Source organism: Triturus cristatus, chromosome 9 (assembly GCF_964204655.1).
Source record: "Triturus cristatus chromosome 9, aTriCri1.1, whole genome shotgun sequence".
NCBI lineage: Eukaryota > Metazoa > Chordata > Amphibia > Caudata > Salamandridae > Triturus > Triturus cristatus.
The window spans coordinates 945,476,851-945,497,365 of NC_140592.1; the positions used below are offsets into that span (position 1 = coordinate 945,476,851).

Here is a 20,515-nt window from a genome sequence, read left to right on the forward strand (position 1 = left end):
TGTTGAGCTCAGAGACTAGGGACCTGTGGTCCCAGCTAAGTAACCTTACCCTCTACTTGAAATGCTTGGATAAATTCTACCCTCTCCAGCTGTTGACGGTACGTCTTTTGGTTTGTCCTCTCCTCTTTTTGTCTCCATCTATTTAGGCGGAGACGTTCTACAACAAGATTCTGACTTAGGGTCTTACTTATTTTTGGGGTAGATCCCTTTTACCCGACCACCACACCGAGGTACATACCCATAGATCTCCCCACGGTCCTGAAGAAGTGTCGCTCAACCTTGGAGCAGTGAAGACACAAAACATGTTGACCCTAGTCAACTAAAGGCTACCCTGATACCTAGAATCACTGCAGTAGCCCCACTGGTTTTACCTAGTCCCAACCCCAACAAACCCAATTAAAGTATTCAAGGGGCCAGGGCCTATTTTAAATCACTTTCTAAATCACTACACTAACAAGGAGTCTCTGACTCTTTCACACACACTCTTCATATACGGCGTTCTCAGATCAGAAGATCTCCGCTAAAGATGCCACCAGGCCCGTTGGACATTGCAGCGCCGGTCCGACGAGGAGCGCCCAATGATGAAGCATGACACCCTAACAGGTGTGTTATGGCATTAAGATCTGAAATTCAGATCTCCCCCTAGACCAATCAACAGCAGGCAGATAGTGATTTCTATCACCTCGGCCTATGAGAGGAACTGTTCCCTTCTGTAAAGTCATGTTAGTATCTTCATCTTTACGCTAACTAGTGTTTTTAAAATCTAAAAAAGCCTACCTCCTTTTTTTCATTGAATAATGGACAGCACGTAGCGTTCAATGACCGATATAGTTAATATAAATTTGACTGAAAGGAACTGAGGACGTAGCCAGTGAAGTGTCTGCTACAGCAATGCTTAAGTGCCAGAACCAATGATAGCCTTCTGTGTTCTTAAAGAACCAATGATAGCAGCATACCTGTTTGCTACTGCGAAGGGTTAGTGCGCTCCTATTCAAAGTATTAAAACCCGACTAAGAATTGCAGTTGGCACTTCCTATTTCAAATGAAAGCAGTGCAGGTACTCAGAACCTGACTTTGCCTGCCCCTTTAAAGCACCGTACTAGCCCCTTTATATTTTAGAAGTGTTAATTAACAATAACAATTTTAAAGTCCAGAGCTGTAAGGAGTTACATACCCCATGTTAATTGTTCTAACCCTGTAGCTACCCCCCAAAAAAGTACGAATGCGTGGATGGGTAAAGCAGACTATCGAAAGAAATGAGACCATGCAGTAATTGATTTGTTCCTCGAACATAGGAGGGCCCCTAGCCCTGACGGAATCGTGAATGAGCAACGCAGGCATTACCCTGCATTGTATTCTCTGAACAAAAGATGCTTGTGTGGTCTAAACTGGGTAGTTCTCTAACCCTCTCCACCCACATTATGAAACATGGAGTCTGGTAGAGAAGTGGGTGGCTGGTTCGATCCGTAATCGGTCACTCCGTGAACACATTTCCGACAATAGAAGATTTATACAACACATGAATCTTATGCAATGTTAGCTGCAGGTGCCCAGATTTGGTTAAAGTAAACTGAGAGAAAATAAGTCTTTAAATGAAATTATGTCTTTAAATAGAATAATGCTGCGTCCACGGACTGGTTTCAGTTTGTGCTTATATACTCATGACAACAGGAGAGGAGAGTCTGCCTCCAAAAGCTTAGTATGCAATGATTACCGTGATCCATCAAAGCATTACACATAAATAAAAAACTGTATGTGACTGCATGTAAATAAGGCCACTGAGTGCGCTTACAGCGTCTAGTTTGCGTAAGTACCCTTAATGTAGTACAAGAGCATACCTTCATATTCTCACAGGTTCTGGGCAAAAAAAGCAAAGCACATGTGCATTACTTTAGTAATCCCACTATGCATCGTGTCGGAGGTGTCTGTTGCTGCCATAGAAACTGGAAAGGACGTATTCTAGCCAATGAGAGCACGCCTGCAACTATACAATGTGTCACAGAAGAGCGGCAGCATTCATAACACTATGACGAGCAGGAACGCAAACAAGCATCTTACAAAAACAAGATGGCCGGCGCTGCTTTGAAACGCATAATGGTAATTCATTTTAATTGCACATCCCAAAGAAGTGCCAGCCATCTTATATGCTGATCTTGAGGATGTGGTGTAAGGGCTAGAGTGACCTACCTTGAAGCTGGGGAACTGGGATCAAGTCTTGGCGGGAGGCTCAATATCCTATGAATATGGGCAAATCTCTTAATCTCTGTGGGCCTGTGAATGTGTCAGTCTGCAATGCAACTGGTGCTTGTTTAAAGCACTCCGATAAAGCACCCTGATATGGACCGTACTGTGAATGTGTCAGTCCGCAATGCAACTGGTGCTTGTGTGTAAAGCACTTCGATATGGGATGAGTTTGTGCTATGTAATACAACAGAGGAAGAAAACTGTACTTTCCTAAAATCCTTACAGAAACAAACTAAAAAAGTAGTGTGCAGAAACAAGCCTAAATGCACACAAGTGAAAGGCTACAAGTAGTAGGTCCTTGTTCCGTGGGAGGGAGCAACACGCGAAAAGGAGGGACATAAAGGGAAGATTAACCATTTGCAAGCAAACCTTTTAAAAGGACACTTGAAGAAACAAATGAAAAGCAATGGGCAGGCTGTAAGCCCACAAAGTATATACAACATGTCTCGAAGAGACAGCGCAAGCACTGTCTAGGCTCGACCTAAACACTAGACACATACCAGGGCTCAAAAAATCATAAAAATGTTACTAGACCTGAAGGTCTAGTAACTTGAATAATCTACTTGACCTAACTGTAATGTACTTGACCCATGAACTGGCCTCAAATTGTGTGATCCTAGGCAAATATGTTGTCTTATGGAGCCTCCTTTTTCTTTATGATCACATAAGAGAGCACCTTCAAATATGCAAGTTCACTATTTCTGCTGTACAGAAAAACTCTTTTTATTTACTAGACTAAATGTTTGATCCATGTATGGCAAGAATCAAGCCCGTATATAGGGTACACATGATCCCTGGCTTGCCTCCTAATTCACTAATAGTATTGTTATCTGAGCAGAAGCAGTAATAATTCTCAGTTCATATTTAAATCTCACTTTTCATAAATGTATTATTAAAGCATGATGTGGTAGTGCACCGTCATTTACAGATAGCATATTTTCCATTAAAAGGGCCACAAAACCTTCCCACTAGCATGTAGTTTTACTGATAATAGTGCATAAACAATGTTTGGAAATTGGGTATCAGCAAAAACATTTACAACTTGCATAGCACATCACCTAGTAAAATTTTCTAATTTGTTTTGATCCTACAAAAATATTTTTTTTTACCACAGAATTACAAAAATGTGACTTCACAAGTACTAGTGAAATATATTTGAAGTGTTTAAACAGTTCACTTTTTAGCTATTTCATGTTGTGTTAGAAGAAAAAACCTGACATCTTGCGGCCAGGGCCAGACTGGCCGTGAAGTGCATCAGGCGTTTCCCCGGGAGGCTGGGGCCCGGTTTTGCAGTGGTGGGAGCCGATTTTGTTACTAGGGGACGGTTTTGCAGAGGTGCTGCAGTATCCGCTCCAGTAACAAAAGCAGCTGTGCTTCACACTCACCACCCCCACCAGGGGGCTGGTCCAACATAATTGCTAGGGCTTCTTTGAGTGTCCAGTCTGGCCCTGCTTGCAGCCTTTCATTTCACATGTTTTGCAGTTTAATTGTCACACAGTTCACTTTACAAAATCCTCTAACTTCAGTCACAGAAAGAAAAATAGATTTAGGAAGACAAACTGACTTTTGACCTCTCTCTCTGAAAGTGGAGCAAATGTAGCAAGATTAAAAGGCATCTTTATTGCTCTTACACTTTGTGAGCAAGCAGAACACCCGTTGTCAGCTCGCCAGAACCGGCGAGTAGTCCCTAAAAATAGCTTGTTCTGATTAAATCTTGCTCAACATTGCGAGTTGGCGAGTGGATTTTTCGAGCCCTGCATTTAACTGATGCTGTTTTTGGCTCCAGTCCATTTTGTCTCAATGTATACCTACGCACGGCAGCCTCGTAAGGCTACAATAAGTCACTGATTTGCTTGTAGCGTCACAGCTTATGTATGCTTTATCATTTGACAGATGTACTCTACTTTTATTTTCTTAGTTTGTTCCTATTTCTCTTACGCCATGGTGCCACCAAAAACCTAAATACTCTGTCCCACCCACACTTCCTAGGCAGATCGTGCTGCAAAGATCAGATTCTTTTTTTGAACATCCTGTTTAGAAAGTGCTGCAAGCCCACGTAATTCCACATGTTTGGTGTAATCTATTTTGCCTAAATTCTTGGTATTCATTTCCCTTATCATTCCCATTGATGATTCAATAGATTCTGCAAGTACTCAGTAGCTGAACCTCCTTGTCCCTCTTTCACCATAATGGATTTCTCTCTTCCCATAGCTCTTCTCCCTATCCAAACCCAATTAGTTTCCGCCTAAAAAAAATATCACATTATGCTCTGTCAAGTAAGTGAAAGCTTTCTATTCTTGGGAAACCTTTGATTTTCTGTAAGTCTTAATAACCCACAAACACCTAGAGTCTCTTTGGCCAGTTGTCTCCTAATTACTTTCCTCATTTTATTTAAAGGATGAAGATATGGTTTGCCTGCAGCGCCTGCGACTCCTTGCCCCAGTAGCAGTCAGACGGTTAATTCGATCCAACCAAATTGCCGTGAGGAACACTTCTGGAATTGCGGATGGTAAGGGAACATCTCATTTGTCCTATAATCAGTCTCCAATGCTGCCTTCTCTTACTTCATGCCATATGAGTAGAGACTTTGAGTAACAACCGGTTGTGCTTTTTTCACTCACAAATTTGAGGCCAATTTGTCAGAAATCAATATTGTTATTATGTTGCATGGTTTGCTGGGGTAAGTATCTCTTGCTAGATCAGACATGCACTATGCCAACTCACTGATTTGATTTGTAATGCTCTGCGAAGTTTATGTATGAGTATATTGTCTCCCATACCCATAGACACTTCTTTCTAGATGCAAGGCCTACTTACCCTACTTCACAACTTTTAGCAATCCAGAGCAAAACAATTTATCTTCCTGTGGTCGTATAAATCTTACATCAGAATCTCTTTCGAAGAAACTAACAATAAAAATGCATATTATTATTTCAATTTCGGATCGCATTACCGTGGTACTTCTGTGACCACATAGCACCAATCTTTGCCTGCATGTGTTGCACAGACTGCAGTGGATTATGACTGTAGCCGACTGCAAATTAATACTGTGCAACAGATGAAAACTAGTTGCCATGTGCAGGGACTGCTAACATCAGAAGCCTTGAAAAAGCCATTAAGCCACAGGACAGTAAAAGATGAAACTTGTTGGCTGAATCACTGTCAAGCACCTTGAACTGTGTGTTAAAGATCATGAAAGAAAAATGTGTTTTACTGTATTATGATTGTTTATTTTGGTCCAGCAACAGATGACCCACCTACCATATTGTTATTATAATGTGACTTTATAGGTGTTTTACACACATAATGTAGTAATCCTACCAATATGGGGTATAGGACTCAACCTGTTCTTAGATTATTCTGTGACACCACTTACTGCAAAATTGTTGGTAAATATTAGGAAAGAAACTTAAAAAGAGGAATATAACTAATCCAGGGTTATTTAGCCCAGAGATTAGAATGAAGCCCGGTCTCATTGGTGTCCGAGCTGAGTCTCTGGGCAGTGAAAGGCCAAAGTGGGTTAACTACCAAACTCAGGTGATATGTTTTCTAGATTTTTCTACAAACTCACAGTTTGGTATCCTAGACCCCCTGTCGCTAAGGACTCACACAATATGCCAGCCCGAGACAGAACACCAGTTACAACACAACCACCCACAACCCACTGATCAGTATTCGAGTGAGATGTGTTTTAGATAACGATCAATCCCATGAGCCAATACAGCTTCCCTCCAAACACCCACTCCTTTTATAACAGAGGGTCCCCTAGTTGCCTCTTAGTCCCCACGACCCCTAACAATGCTATATAAAAAGGTATCGGGAGGTACCTCTATTGGACATTCCACGTCTCCTGTGCGCTGCCCATTCCTCTGACCCCACTGATCCCCTGTTGCCAGTTCACTTTCAGTCTACTTTACTCCAGATCCCCAGATCTACAGCTCCTATTTAGGTTATCAGATGTTTCTTCTTCTTCCTCCCTATTGTTTATCAAATAAAGCTCCTGCTGTTATATGGGTTTACACTTTCACAAAGATCTGAGATCTTGATTTGAACAATACCCGGTGTTGATTATCTGCCCTGAATTGTCACTGACTCGTATGGGGCTTGGACTGCAACCCACGAGGTCGATTTTGTTATCTTTTAAATTATATGCAACTTCTTGTGTCGTCACAAAATTACCCAATATGCTTATATCGGTGCACGCTGTTAATTCGTGGTGAACCACTAATGTTAAAGTCAATCAAATCTCATGAGCTATTATAGAGATAGTTAGCGAAACCCCAAATCCTCTTTCATTAAGTAGTTACACACTCAGGAACATGAGGGATACATTTAAAAGATTTCTTTTTTAAATCAAAACCCTAGTCTGGTGCATATGATCTGAATTTTAACAACCATGAAGAGAAATAAAGTGTCAGCAGCACCGTTTACTAAAAGCATGAAAAAGAGGAACAGCTCCAACATGATTGCAGTTATACATTTATAGCTATTCTACCCTACTCTATTCTGCTACTTCTAGGCGCTAAGATTATTCTTGCACAGCAGAAAATAAAACACCTTTCAAGTTTCAAAGATGGTGCCTGTCCACGTGTCTGTTTGAACAATGGGGATTGTTCATTAAAATAGAAAGGCCTGCTGTTCTTGTTGTATGAAGTGAGTTTCACTAATAAGTCAGCGAGCGAAGCGCCTCCCTTCCCTTGGCTTTTATAGCATTATTTCATTGTTAAAGCTCTTAGCATAAACCATTAACAGAGAGTGGCCTGATGCCCGTTCACTTATTTTCATTCTGCAAGACTGTGGTCTTCTGAATAACAACAATAAACAAGAAATGTTAGTTCCAACCTCCTAGAAACTCATAGGAATCAATAACAAAGTAATGTGAAACAGAGCAGTTGGTATTTAGATTAAATACTGCAAATATATTCATTAAGTTTGATTATATGTTGCAGAACATAGAAAACTAAATGTGTTTTCTATCACTCACGCGTATTCACTGTTGATTGATTGATTGGGAAATTTAGCTCAAGAAGCGGAATACCTAGAATAGAAAAAACATAATTGTGATAATACTGCGAGCTTTGTTCCATTAAGGGTTATTAACTTCAGAAGCATATTTCAATCCTTGTAAGAAAAGGGACATTCAGAACCCTAGAATGCTAAACCACACTGTTCAGAGGTGTATGGAAATTCCAGTAAAAAGGTTGTTTTACCAGTCGTTTTCAACTGGGTGATGTTGTAAATATGCTAAGTTCATTTATGGGATAGTGATCTAGATTAGCACAAGGGCGCAATGTGTTGAGCTCATTAGAACAATCTGCCAGTGTGTCCGAATGTAGCGTTTGCACTTTATACTGGTCCAAGTCAAGTGGGCGATTGGGGTATTTAAACCAAGCTGGATTCTTTAGTATTTCAGAGTCTAAAATTTCTAGGATCCACCCTGTCTCACATATTCTTACTTAAGGTGGTGTTTCATGAATCTTTATCTTTGCTCACTGGCAGATCAATGTTTACTACCCCATCTTCTAATTAAATCAAAGAGTGCTGCTGCTCCTCAGTACAGTTTGCTGATTAATATGGAATAACTTGGCAGACCGTTTCCACTACCATTTTGATTTGTGCTCAAGAATGCTGAGCGCGTATCCTGTGGGAGTGCAAAGGAATGCGGCCAACCAGGCATCGCTGTGTGAAATGGATTGCTTTTAGCAGACAGTGCAGCAAGCCAACTTCTCATGTTTGCTTAAAAACAAAGGAATAATTCCAAAGCCAAGGAGTGTGGTGGTATGAATAGGATACCTTCATGTGGTCTTTTCTGCTCGCCGTCCTCGCTCCACCTGACCTAATGGTGAATCCCTTGCATTCCCACTGTACAGGACACTCTACATGCTGTATCACAGCAAGGAGGACAGACTGACAAACACACCACCCTTCCTTGCAAAACCACTATTTTTTTGAAAATTCTTTTTATTGGCATTTATATTAAACATATTGCAAATATATGCACATACGGATTCACAGTATTCATGTGCCCTTGGACTTGCAAAACCACTATAGAACAAGTTTCATAACTGTTTGCTCTTTCAATACAAGTCAGGCACAAACTAAAGTCACAAGACAACAATGGCCCTTTGCAAAATAAACTAAATGGAAGGTACGCAGCTTATATACCCATAAACACAAGAAACATAAAAACAGTGGACACCTTGAAACATTATCCAGGTCTCTCTAAAATTTGCTGAACAACTTCTGCACATCAGGAGGACCTGAATTATGCACCTTTTTTGACCTTATCGAGAGCGACGCAATTCTGTACCATAGGAACAATGTACCCTGCATAAGTGCTATGTCATTGGCATACAAGTCACCCCACAGTATACACACACACACACCAGGATCCCAAAGTATGAACTTCCAAGCTTCAACGGATCCCTTGCACAGGAAGTGTCACAGCAGATAGCATAGTGACAAGAAATGTGAGACCACTGCCCTCCAAAATAATAATCATCCATTCTCTTGAGATCTCACAAAGGTGTGTGCACTTGCACATCCACACATATGTAGCAATTAGAACATAGAGAACTGTGGCACTCCGAACATCTTACTGGTGTGGGCGAGTACATGCATAGGTTCATTCCTTCTCTTGCAAATTCACCACTCGGCCACAACTCCAGGCGCCAGAGTGCGTGAAAACACCACAGACCATACTTGGGGTCGATCTCATCACCCTCACAAGATGCAGCAATCTAAAATATCTTATTGTGAGTACATTTCTAAACTGTGAGCTCAATGCAGTTTCACATACAACTAGGGAGAAATTTAGTGCTCGCCAATTGCTAATCAAATGATACACCGATTAACCACTGCAGCAAGCGCCTAAGAAAATGGTTAGGTCTACTTTTGCTATCAAAGTACCATAATCCACACACTTGTTAGGCACAAACAGTAGGTTCCTGCATCCAGTCATCCCTGTGACACCTGTGGTGTGGTGCCCATCCCCATCTTTGTGGTGAGAGTACTCAAAGGTTCGCAAAAAAAGAGCCAAAACCAAGAACAACCAAGAAGACCTTCATGAATTACTACTGTTTCTGAATTCTTCTAACATTTGTTTACATAGGCACCCGCTCCCAGGTAACACTAGGCCAGCTCAACGTCATTAATTCATACATGTCCAAAATACTCTGTTGTCTGATACCTAAGCACACAAGATGATGGACGGAATGTTGCACATTGGCAAAACATTCACCCCCAGTCACAGATCTGGGTTTAATCCATCGTTATTTTGCTCACCACGCCACCCCAGTTCAGACATGGCCATATACAAATCAGTCTTGACCCTGTGCCTCATGGGACGGGTATGCTCAGACGTGAGTCCCGTGCTCTCCATGCCACTGGAATCAAGCTATCCTGGATGAAGAGGGATTAAACCACGAAACCGGTCCTAGGATGCTTGTTTCCAGTCCAGGGAGGACCTGACCTGGCAGTTCTGGCTGGACTGTTCCCATTGGGCACAGGGTCAAGACTGATCTGCATATGGCTGGGTCCAACCAAACTGGAATGGCATGGTGAGCAAAAAAACGATGGATTTAGGCCCAGATCTCTGTACTGGGGTGAATGTATGACATTGTAGTGCATTCTGTCCATCAATAGTTCTTTTTGCATTTGTCACCCCAAGTGGGACGGGTATGCTCAGACGTGAGTCCCGTGCTCTCCATGCCACTGGAATCAAGCTATCCTGGCTGAAGAGGGGTGAAACCCCGAAACCGGTCCTAGGATGCTTGTTTCCAATCCAGGGAGGACCTGGCCTGGCAGTTCGGGCTGGACTGTTCCCATTGGGCACAGGGTCAAGACTGATTTGCATATGGCTGGGTCCAAACTGGAATGGCATGGTGAGCAAAAAAACGATGGATTTAGGCCCAGATCTCTGTACTGGGGTGAATGTATGACATTGTTCTGCATTCTGTCCATCAATCGTTCTTTTTGCGTCTGATACCTAGGTGGCTGTTCAAAAAGGCAACTTTATAAATGAGTATACCTACATGTGTAAAATTACAACTTTTGGGTAGTCACCATTTATGAGTGTAAAGGTATTCAAAAGTGTAGAAGAAATGCCCCCACTGCCTGAAATATGGGTTGGAGTTGGTAAAACATCACATGCAGCCATAATTTGAAAAAGGTCATTCAATTATTTTAAAATACAACAATAATAAATGTATTTTTTATTTTTTTAACATTAAAATAATTTTAGGTATTTTTTTTAAACAGTATTTTAAACATTGTTACCTATTTTAAGTCTATACCTCCTGTTTTTTTTTTTATGGGAGGCTGTTGCAGCACCAGTGATTGGCCATGTATGGACTTAAAACCAGCTGTGAGGTGCACTACATTCATGACTGTTTTTGGTCTTTTTTGGCTGTAGTAACTATAGAAATGACGTTTGTAAAGCCAGTAGGCTTACTCTTTTATGGGTGAGTGTCTGTCCCCTCTGTAACTCTTCCTTGACCCAATTTTAGTGTTCCCAAAATCCCTATCCATTAGTTGTAAGAATTCCCCTTTACCAGTCAATCCCTCCTGTCCCTCCCATATTTATTACTAAAATGTGCACCTATGTTTACGGAGATCTTCTCACATTAAAGATAGGGGAGGCTGAGGCAAAATCCTACGCATATACGTTTTTGAATAGCATTTCATGGTACATTAGTAGTGCTGTTGTAGTACCACTAAACTTGCTACAAAATGCAGTTTGCGAATAGGCCCCTTAGTCTTCTAGTTTCAGTCTCATTTGGCAGCAGTCACACAGCCCACCTCACACCGTTATCTTATCTTACCAGAATGTGATTGGAGATCACCTCACCTGATGTCTGCTTCCAAATGAAAACCTCTCTCCTTGGAGCATACCTCATCTTGGTACGCACACAATATACACATGTTCAATTCCTTATGTATGCTTGCTCCACTTCTTTCCATTACTTGCCTAACATGCACTAGGTGTTGCTCTTAGAGCACACTGCCACATTTCCCTCTTCCTTAGGTCCCTATGCTCAAAGTGTAGCTTTGCACAAAGAACAATTGATGGACAGAATGCTGAATAATGTCAAACATTCACCCCAGTACAGAGATCTGGGTCTAAATCCATCGTTTTTGCTCCCAATGCCATTCCAGTTTAAACCCAGCCATGTGCAAATCAGTCTTGACCCTGTTCCCCATGGGAACAGTCTGGCCCAAACTGCCAGGCCAGGTCCTCCCAGGACCAGAAAACAGCATCTTAGGACCGGTTTCGGGGTATCACCCCTCATCAGACAGGCTAACTTGACTCCAGTGGCATGGAGAGCACAGGACCCATGTCTGGGCATAACTGTCCTACTCAGGGTAACAAATGCAAAAAGAACAATTGTTTTTACAGATTGCTGAACAATGTCAACCAAGTGTAGCCTTGACACACTCTGTTTAATGTCCACCTGAGTCTAGTGCATTGTCAGCCAATGCAAAATAGCACTTCATGCACCATGTGCATGATGATTCCTTGTGTCTGATCATGGTATCTTAGCAAAACACCCAGTTCCTGCATGTGTTCATCCGCAGAGGAAGCACTTTATTGGGTACTTCAAGGTTCCCTTAGCCAATTGCTTGTGACTTCTGTCTTTCAGATGGACATTCATGCCTGCACTAGGTTGTGAATGGTAGACATGCGAAGTGACATTCCGACAATCAGAAGAAAACTTGGTCCACAATGCAAAACACCAATCCTGTGACATCTGGACTTCAGAGCATGTGCTTAGTTCATTATGCCAAGTGTTCCAACAGCTGTGCTCTTGTAAAGATCAAGACAGGTCATTTCTTCCAGTTGCCTCGATTCCTAAAATTACCACAATACGTCACAACCTTAGTACAGTGGCGTCTCCTCCACTAAGGTGGAGGAGTGTCACCCCAATGCTCTTAAGCAGTGCAAATTAAGGAAAAATAAAATGATAACTCAATGTTATGGCTGGGCGGGGCTGTTCTGCTCTCGTAGCAGGGAAAGAGAAGTGGGCACTCTGTAAAGTGCGCATAAATGTTTGGCCGGCTGTCTCAGACCGGCCAAACATTCATGCGCACTTTGCATGTTCTCCACCCTGGCTGCATTACAGCCTGGGTGGAGAACATGCCCAGGCCGTCAGTCCCTGTCTGAACGCCGAACCACGGTGCTCAGACCAATAACAACGCTGCATTACAGGAAGATTCCAGGCTCAGGGGAGCCTGGAAGCTTTCTGTTCCGGTGGTGGGAGGGACAAGGAGGAGAGACGCGACGAGAAGGAAAGACTCGGCAAAGAGGTACGTGCCATTTACTTGTTCTTTCCCCCATCTCACCCCCCCCCCCCAACTGCACCACTCCCCCCGCTTCGCCATCCCCGATCCGTGCCAGCCTCCTTAGCAAATAAAAGCTCTTGCCATTTATGGGGCCATTGTCGAGACTGCTTGTATGACTGCTATTGACATGCGTGTATGACATGCTGTTGCATCTGTGAGTCCATTTGGTTGACCAGGGTGATGTGTATATTATAGCTGGAAGAAGGAGGCAACATAGGCGGGTACAAAATGTTAACTTTATTATTTTTCAAGAGAGTATAGGGGTAAATAAACACCTCACTACGTGCAGCATCTGTTCTCTGCTCAGCATCCTATCTTCTACTAATCCAACTCCCAAAAACTTGTGTTCCACACCGTGCAGACACTTCAAGCATCCCTTTACTCTATACCAGAATAGGGATGCACCATGGCAGTCAGCACATATGGACACTAAGCATAAGACATCCTAGGTAGTCATCTAGGTTTAGTTGAACACACCTCTGCATGAACGTCTTACGTCTTACAAACTTCTTAGATTTATTGTTGACTGCCAGTGGAAAATCCCCTGACTAAAAAAGCAGTTTATCTCAACTTGTTGAGTTCTGATTACAGTGACTGCTCCTATGTTGTTCTGTTTTGGAGGGCGACCAGAAGGGGTCTGCTTTTGCCACTCACTTTGCTGTCTTTTGGTATTTGAAGATGCAAGGTTAGGGAGTGCCCCCAGAAAGATTTTATTGTCAGGAGATCCTGCTAAAAAATATCCTTGTCACCACAGTGATTCTAATACACAATTGGCTCCACCACCCCAGTGGCCCTATTGCCCCAGTGTCCCTATGAACTAAATAATTTGATCACCCCAGTGATCATTTTTCATGACCTCAATCGCTTTGATTATTCCACAGGACTATGTCACAGAAGTGATCCTACCTCCGAATGAGTCTTCTACCTGCATTCCTGTCACTCTAATAGACATAACTACTGAATGTATTGGTACTTCCTCTGTATACAAATAGTGCATGCCCTGGTCACTGGGTTCTGTCCCGACTGTATTGTACAGTCCATACCTGTTACATTTTCTTTACGCATGAGTATGAGTGAGTCAGTTATGAATGTGGCATCATAAAAGGAAAAATATATTCTATATCAACACCAATACTGCTTTAAGACATTTGTGTATTTTTGATGATTATGTTAGAAAGTTTTGTGGGGGAATTCTCTCTTGCATAACATACTTGGTCAAATAGGTTGGTAAGATAGCAAGCATACTTTGAACTGTATAGCTAAACTGGACTCTTCTATCGGTGCAATCCTTTAGGTTTCAACCAGGCCAATATTGTGATCCTCCACAAATCCCTGGCTGAGGACTTTGAAAAATTCTGCCATGCGAACAGCGGCCCATTGCCTTTGTTGTACCGAAGTGCGCCTGGGGAATGGAGCAGCCCTCCACTTAGTAGTGAGTCTGACATACGGTAAGCACTCTAGTTCTATCTCTTTTCAATCGTCTCAATTTCACTACCTCGGGAGACTTGAGTCTACAAAGGCATTCTTGCCCGGCACACCAATGATAAATGACAATGAAGACCACAGACATCACCCAGTGACAACAGACTGTCCCAGGACCCAGCCAAAATGGTTCATATTGGTAGGCTGGCCATGTGGATATAATTCCAGACTTTAGATGATAAATCCTAGCATATTTATAGTAGGGGTTAAGCTATAGCAGATTGACAGTAGAAGAGCTGGAGCTTAGGGCCTTGACTGTAGAGGAGTTGAGAAATGTTTGTAAGTTCAGAAACCCCACACATGCTGTTCCATGCGAATTGGATCAGGCTTATTGTTAGAGGGGAAATAAACCTTGAGTCCTCTGACCAGGTGGAGGAGGACTGTGTACCCTTTCCTGGTTTGCTGCTAGTCTAGAAAAAGGAAGGTCAATTAACTCAAAAACTCTCTCTTCTAATTTGACTTCTCTGCAACAGAAAAATGGTAGCGTTTTGCTGAGGTACTTAGCCCACCTCTTCTCAATGACACTTGAATTTACTGTGGTCTGCACTGGTGGGAGTCGCACTGGGGAAATGCAGGATGTGAGAGAAGGTACAGGGCTCTGGCAAGGCTGAGGTGACCAAAATAATAGACAAAGCCACCATAAGCCAGTCAATGCCCTGATGTGCTTCAGACTCAACAGAATACTGGTTGCTGTTCCTAGGTGCCAGGACATCTCCAAGACCCCAATTATACTCATGCATGGATACATGAATCCACACAAATGTCCATTAACGCTCATAAGCCTCCTGTTTATCAGCTGGACTCACTCAAATGAATCCACTAATGCAACTAATACCTCCAGGAGGAAAAACTTGATACGAAAGTTATTAGAAACTAACTGTTGGCTAAATTAGCTCAACACAATACATCAATAGGAGTTGATGAAATTCTGGATTTTTAATGTTTTACCTGAAGAGTACAAAAATTATGTTTCAGTGAGGGACTCTTTTCTCGATATTTAACCTGACAAAGAGGCTTCCAGATGGCAGTAAAATTTGTGTCAACCAAGTGGGATTTTCAAAATGGGATCTTTTGATGACTGTTTAGTGTCTCTTGCACATGCACAAGAAAGTTTGGCCAATATGAAGGTCTGAACTAAAATGTTTACTTATGGGAGCAATGATGTATGACACTTTAGGATATTTGAGGGATAACGGTTTCCTTTTTTATTATTTTAATGTCCTGGTTTTGACAACCCATTTTTCATTCAGACCTGTTAGTAACAATATATATACAGTGGGCATTACGCCAACCTCTTCAAACAATTGGCTGTCTTCGAATAGCCTTTTTTTTGCCATTGGCTTGAGACTATCAATGATCTCTTGGCCCAGCATAGTGAAGTTTTTATCTGTCACGTACTGCTATTGGTTGTTTGTTTGTATCCTTCCCCCTCCACTTCAGCGCTTGCATTGAACTGTATCAGAGACTTCTGTTTTGCTATAGCCCTCTCTGTCAGCTCTCACTGGCTCCCACTTGTGTTCCTCACGCTGATGTGCTAAAACTGCACATGGTAACATATTATATCCACATCTATTGCCTTTTCCAATGCATGTTTCAGAGGCTTTAATAATTACGTTTTGGAGTTATTCTAACACTTAAAATTGAGCAGCTTGTGGCCAAAAACAGGATTATTAAACCACGAAGAAGGGATTATCATCATAAAATACATTGGATAAGGAAAAGTGAGTGAAAGGGTTCACGTGGAACCTTAATTGTTGAAAATTGACCAAGATGAGAATGTAATCATTGGTGCTTCAGGTTCAATTCTGACTAAAGGTGTTGCAGAAATCCATATCTAAACAGCAGATTGTTAATTTTACCACTGAAATAGATATGCAATATTTGTCAGGAGCTTAAGACTCTTGCCATAATCAATCAGATATTTACCAGACTGGGAGTCGGCTTGGTGGGAGAATAGCACATTTAGGAAAATAACAAGTATGTATAAAATAGTGCACAAACCGAATAGGACAGATAATCCCTCTGTTAATTAAACCCACCATATGCCAGTCAATGTCATTTGTTCGAGACGTCCCCCATGTTAGGCATTGCTATGCTGTGCTCTGGGTAGTCAGGCAATGCCTTGATGTGCTTCAGACATATAAGAATGCTGGCAAGCGTCCCCAGGTGCCAGAATACCAACAGACCCCAACCATACTCCTGCACAGATACATAAATCCACACAAATGTCTATTAACGCTCACAAACCTCCTGTTGATCAGCTGAACTCACTCAAATAAATCCACTGATGCGACCTTTACAATATTGTGCATCAACATGATGTAACCTTTAAGTTAGCTTTGTGCAAGGGCTGCATCAGCTCTTGATTGCAACATTAGCATCCATACCTTACCAAATGAGATTCATAAATAGAAACATGATAGATTATGCAGAAGTGGGAATTTGAGGTACGTTTATGGTACGTGATTTTTCCAGATTCAGAGTTGTTGTTGTGAAGTATAGTAAATAAAGCATTTGGTTGAGTCATAAAAAATACTTACAATAAGCAATGAGAACATAAACTAATGTACACGTCTTATATAACTTGAAGTATGCTACAAAACACATACACACAAATTGTTAAAATTAATTACTAATGGTGTCCAATAAAAAGTAAATGGAAAAGTGCCCTCTGATTGGTATGATAAAAGCATATCCAAATTTGATGTGGTCTGCTTTGGATTTAAGCTGACAAATATAACTTCCTCAGCTAAAATGAAGACAAAGTATATTGGATGTTATAATGAGTCCAAGCCTGAATTTGGAAAAATTGCATCATCATTATTATATTAAAAACATGGTCCAATTTAACAGGATCCTCTTGATCTAAGCTGCCATATATGGTTTCTGCAAACTAAAATGAAAAAATGCATTAGATGTTATTACAAGACAAAACCAGAATTTGACTGGCTCCTTTGTGGAATTTAAGCTAACATTAATTACTTCAGGAACTTCATTCTTAAAAGGCATGTTCAAAGTTATTCAATAAATATCAGGATCATACTAAAAGGAGAGAGCTTTGCTCGTGAACGTGTCATCCACATACTGCATGATGGGCCGGTGTAGTTGGCCTATTTTAGGGGCATCAACAGTTTGCCAAATCCTACATAAACAGGTTGAAAACACAACGATAGCTAAAGCAATCTTTTTTGAGCCCATTAAATATTGGAATCTTCCTTGAAATAGCCCCATGATTGCCACTCTTAATACAGACCCGTGTATTTGAGTAAAGGAGCTGGGTAGCTTTCAAAATATGCAATGGAATCGAAAAATAATTACGTTTGAGCTATAGCTGGGATCTTGAACTTTTGTCAAAAGCTAGCCTAAAGTCATTAAAACATACATATAATTCTGTTTTTGTGTTATTGGATTTTACATCACTATTGGTAAAGCCAGCATATTGTGCTCTGTTCCCATCCCACGAGGAAACTCAGTTTGATACAAGGGAATTGGATTCAAATCAATGCTCCAGTCTTCCAGCTCGTGTAAGATAGCCTTTGCATAATACTTTGCTTGGGTATCTATTAAGGCTATTAGCCTGTTATTGGAGGATCAGATTGGTGGCTTTTTTTAAAGATCGGTTGCAGGATTGACCTATGCCAGGATCCAGGAATCATTTGGAAGTAAACACATTCATTAAATAACAAATTGAACCACTTAGCCCAAAAAGACAGATTAGACTTGAACAAAACAGAAGATATCCCATTGGGTCAACTTCTTGTCATTTCTACACATTTTCAAGGTTGCTGTATAAGTATCAGGGAACATTTTTGAACACTGAGCCGGATCATGGGCCGTATTTGTGTTGTGTAGGGCCTGCAGGAACTGAACCCATTTATTTTCTGATATGTTTGAACCTCAAAGGCTTGGCTGCTATTTCCTTTGCGCTTAATAGAGACCAGAATTCTTTCCTGTTCCTACTTCTCGTGTCATTAAGTAAAAGCAGCCGATACATTTCTTATGCTGTTGTTTCTGCTTCTTTCACTACATTTTTATACTCTTTTTTGAGATTTGTCATGATGTTATACCTTTTGTGATCCCAAGATAGTTTTCTTAACTGTCTTTTCTTTGACATTACTGTCTCCAGACTGTCTGCCCAAGAGATTTTCTTGGGCAATTCTTCCCAACTTCGAGGATAGAAAGGCAGTTGTTGTTTATTGAATAATTGTGGCACAGCCTAATTAGTCAAGAATTGTTCTAATTTAGTTGCGAGCACAGTGGTGTTTACTGATCATGTAAGCCTCCTCAAGCTATCCATAGGCGGAGTGTCTCCTAGGGTAAGTAGATGGTCTGAGATTGGCTTTTGATTTAGACTGGTTATGATAAGGGGATTGTGGGCGCTTTCCCTTCTTGGTAAAAAATTTAAATTAATAATAAATGAGACTGTGTTTAAACTAAACTAACAAATGTGTAATCGATAGTGGTATTCCCGAATGTGGAGAAATGCGTCGGTTTTGCTGGGATATCATCCGAATATCTCCCACTGAGGGCCCAAAGCGCTATTGCCTCTAATGTTGTCAGCAGCTTTTCCCCTTAATTATCTTAATTTGGTGACTTGTAAACTGCAGGGTGAATGTTATCTTAATTTTGTGACTTGTAAACTGCAGGGTGAATGCCCCAGGCCTCTGTTTGACAGACAACCTCGCCAGTTTCTTTGTATGATATCAATAATTTGAAGTTAAAGTCCCCTGTGACCAGAACGTTGTCCTCTGGGTAGTCCAGAAGAATTGTAGTTAGTAAACTCTCTAGCTCTTTAATATGAGATTTTTTTCTGATTATATTTGGGATTGATGGATCAAAAAGTATGAAGGGGTCGCATTTTTAGACCGTGCTTCAGCACAAATTGATTATAGAGTGTTAGACTTAGTATTTAGCTTAGTAATTTTGAGTTGAAATCTACTTTAACTGATATGGCCAGTCCCCCAACGGCCCTACCAGAACCTTTTTTAATCAGGTGCCTCCAGTACCTCGTTGGGCACACCATGAGGAGGATACAGAGACTTCTATAAACTTTGAAATCTAGGCGGCAAATTAGGCTTAAGAGAAAGCAGAAATTCCACATTGAAGTACTCCGGTATACCCCACCGAAAACATGATGGTGGGCCACCTACTGTATCTCCTGCCCTACTATCAGTAGGCCACAGCAGGTTTTATGTTATTACAGAGTGACTGCTCGAACTGGTACTGACCTGAGAGCCCAGAGCTGAGTCACGGACAAGGCAGAAACTTGTTGACTAGTTAAGGGGAATATTTTTTCCAAATTCCCTTTCATGTTTCTTTTAATCATATCCACTAGAGGCACCCGATTAAAATATATATATTTAGCCTATCGAAAGATAGTTTTAGACTCACTACGCTTTATATACATAGCACTCTGCCTCTCACCCACACCTGAAGCTCATCTTTATTTCTGAAAACACCTCAGCTCCTCTCTAATGGAGAGTTGTGGCCCACACCAGGTACCTTGTGGTCTTGGTGTAAGGAGGGAATCTAATGATGAAGCATGCCACCCTTGGGCGGGTGAGGGTACTCGTCTTTTAAAAATAGCATTTTTCCACATAAAAGAACATACTCAAATTGACTAGGTGTACTCTTGTGTGTTGATTTCATCAGATGGCCATGTGACCCCGGTGGCCTCTCTTTGAGGAGATGCATGGCCTTGGATGAATTGTTTTGTTGTTTTTGTCAGGTGTTGAAGCTGAGCTTAGAACCCAAGTTGTTATCTCAGTAAATAAGCCATAGACAAATACTTGGATTTGGGATTAAACACTGTGGAATGCCATTTTGGCAGTATTCCTCTTCCCAGAACTCTAATTCCAGCCAGTGTTCAGCGAACTGGGACTGGCAAAACGGTGTCCATGTCTGGTGCCAAAGAAGTAAGTCACTGGCCATCAGAGGAGAACTGGCAAGGAGAGCAGGGGTCTGCAGCCAGGCAGGGCTGTCTCCAGAGGGGTGAAGGGACCTCTCCAGCTCACCTTCTCACAGAGTCTGGCCAGAGAGGCTTTGCTCCTTTGCACAGGGCGCTGAGCGACAGTAAGGCCAAGCCCAGAACCACCTCCAAGGAGGGATGCTAATCATCTCCGTTTACACCAGTGCTGGCAATGATATGGAATGCCTCCGGATGCGGTTCTGACAGTAATTATCTGGCTTTAACAGCGACCAAGGCTCGGGTTCACTACATTCAAGTGTGTCCTACATGGTTCCGTTTATCTAGAGCTGCAGCCCATGGTAAGGCAGACCTTTCACATGTGCAGTGTGGTCTGCAAATGAAACTGCTTAGTAAGCCATCTGAGACACAAGGGTACGAAGAGGGGTTGATGAGGTTTTTCTTTTTTTCAGTTTTATTATATTTGGAGAAAGTATGAAGTTAGGTAGTGAGGCGCCTATGTCAGGTGCTCTCAGTGGCAGG

General features: G+C 41.7%; 1 protein-coding gene across 4 annotated transcripts in view; it reads left to right on the forward strand.

The window, feature by feature from the left end:
• DGLUCY (D-glutamate cyclase) overlaps positions 1-20,515 on the forward strand; it is a 257,725-nt gene that overhangs the window by 71,712 nt on the left and 165,498 nt on the right. For all 4 annotated transcript variants that reach the window (XM_085626535.1, XM_085626533.1, XM_085626534.1 and 1 more), the window contains 2 exons: positions 4,642-4,753; positions 13,880-14,033. In XM_085626535.1, the coding sequence (XP_085482661.1) occupies positions 4,651-4,753; positions 13,880-14,033 (257 nt within the window). In that variant the 5' untranslated portion in view covers positions 4,642-4,650. The remainder of the gene's footprint in view (positions 1-4,641; positions 4,754-13,879; positions 14,034-20,515) is intronic.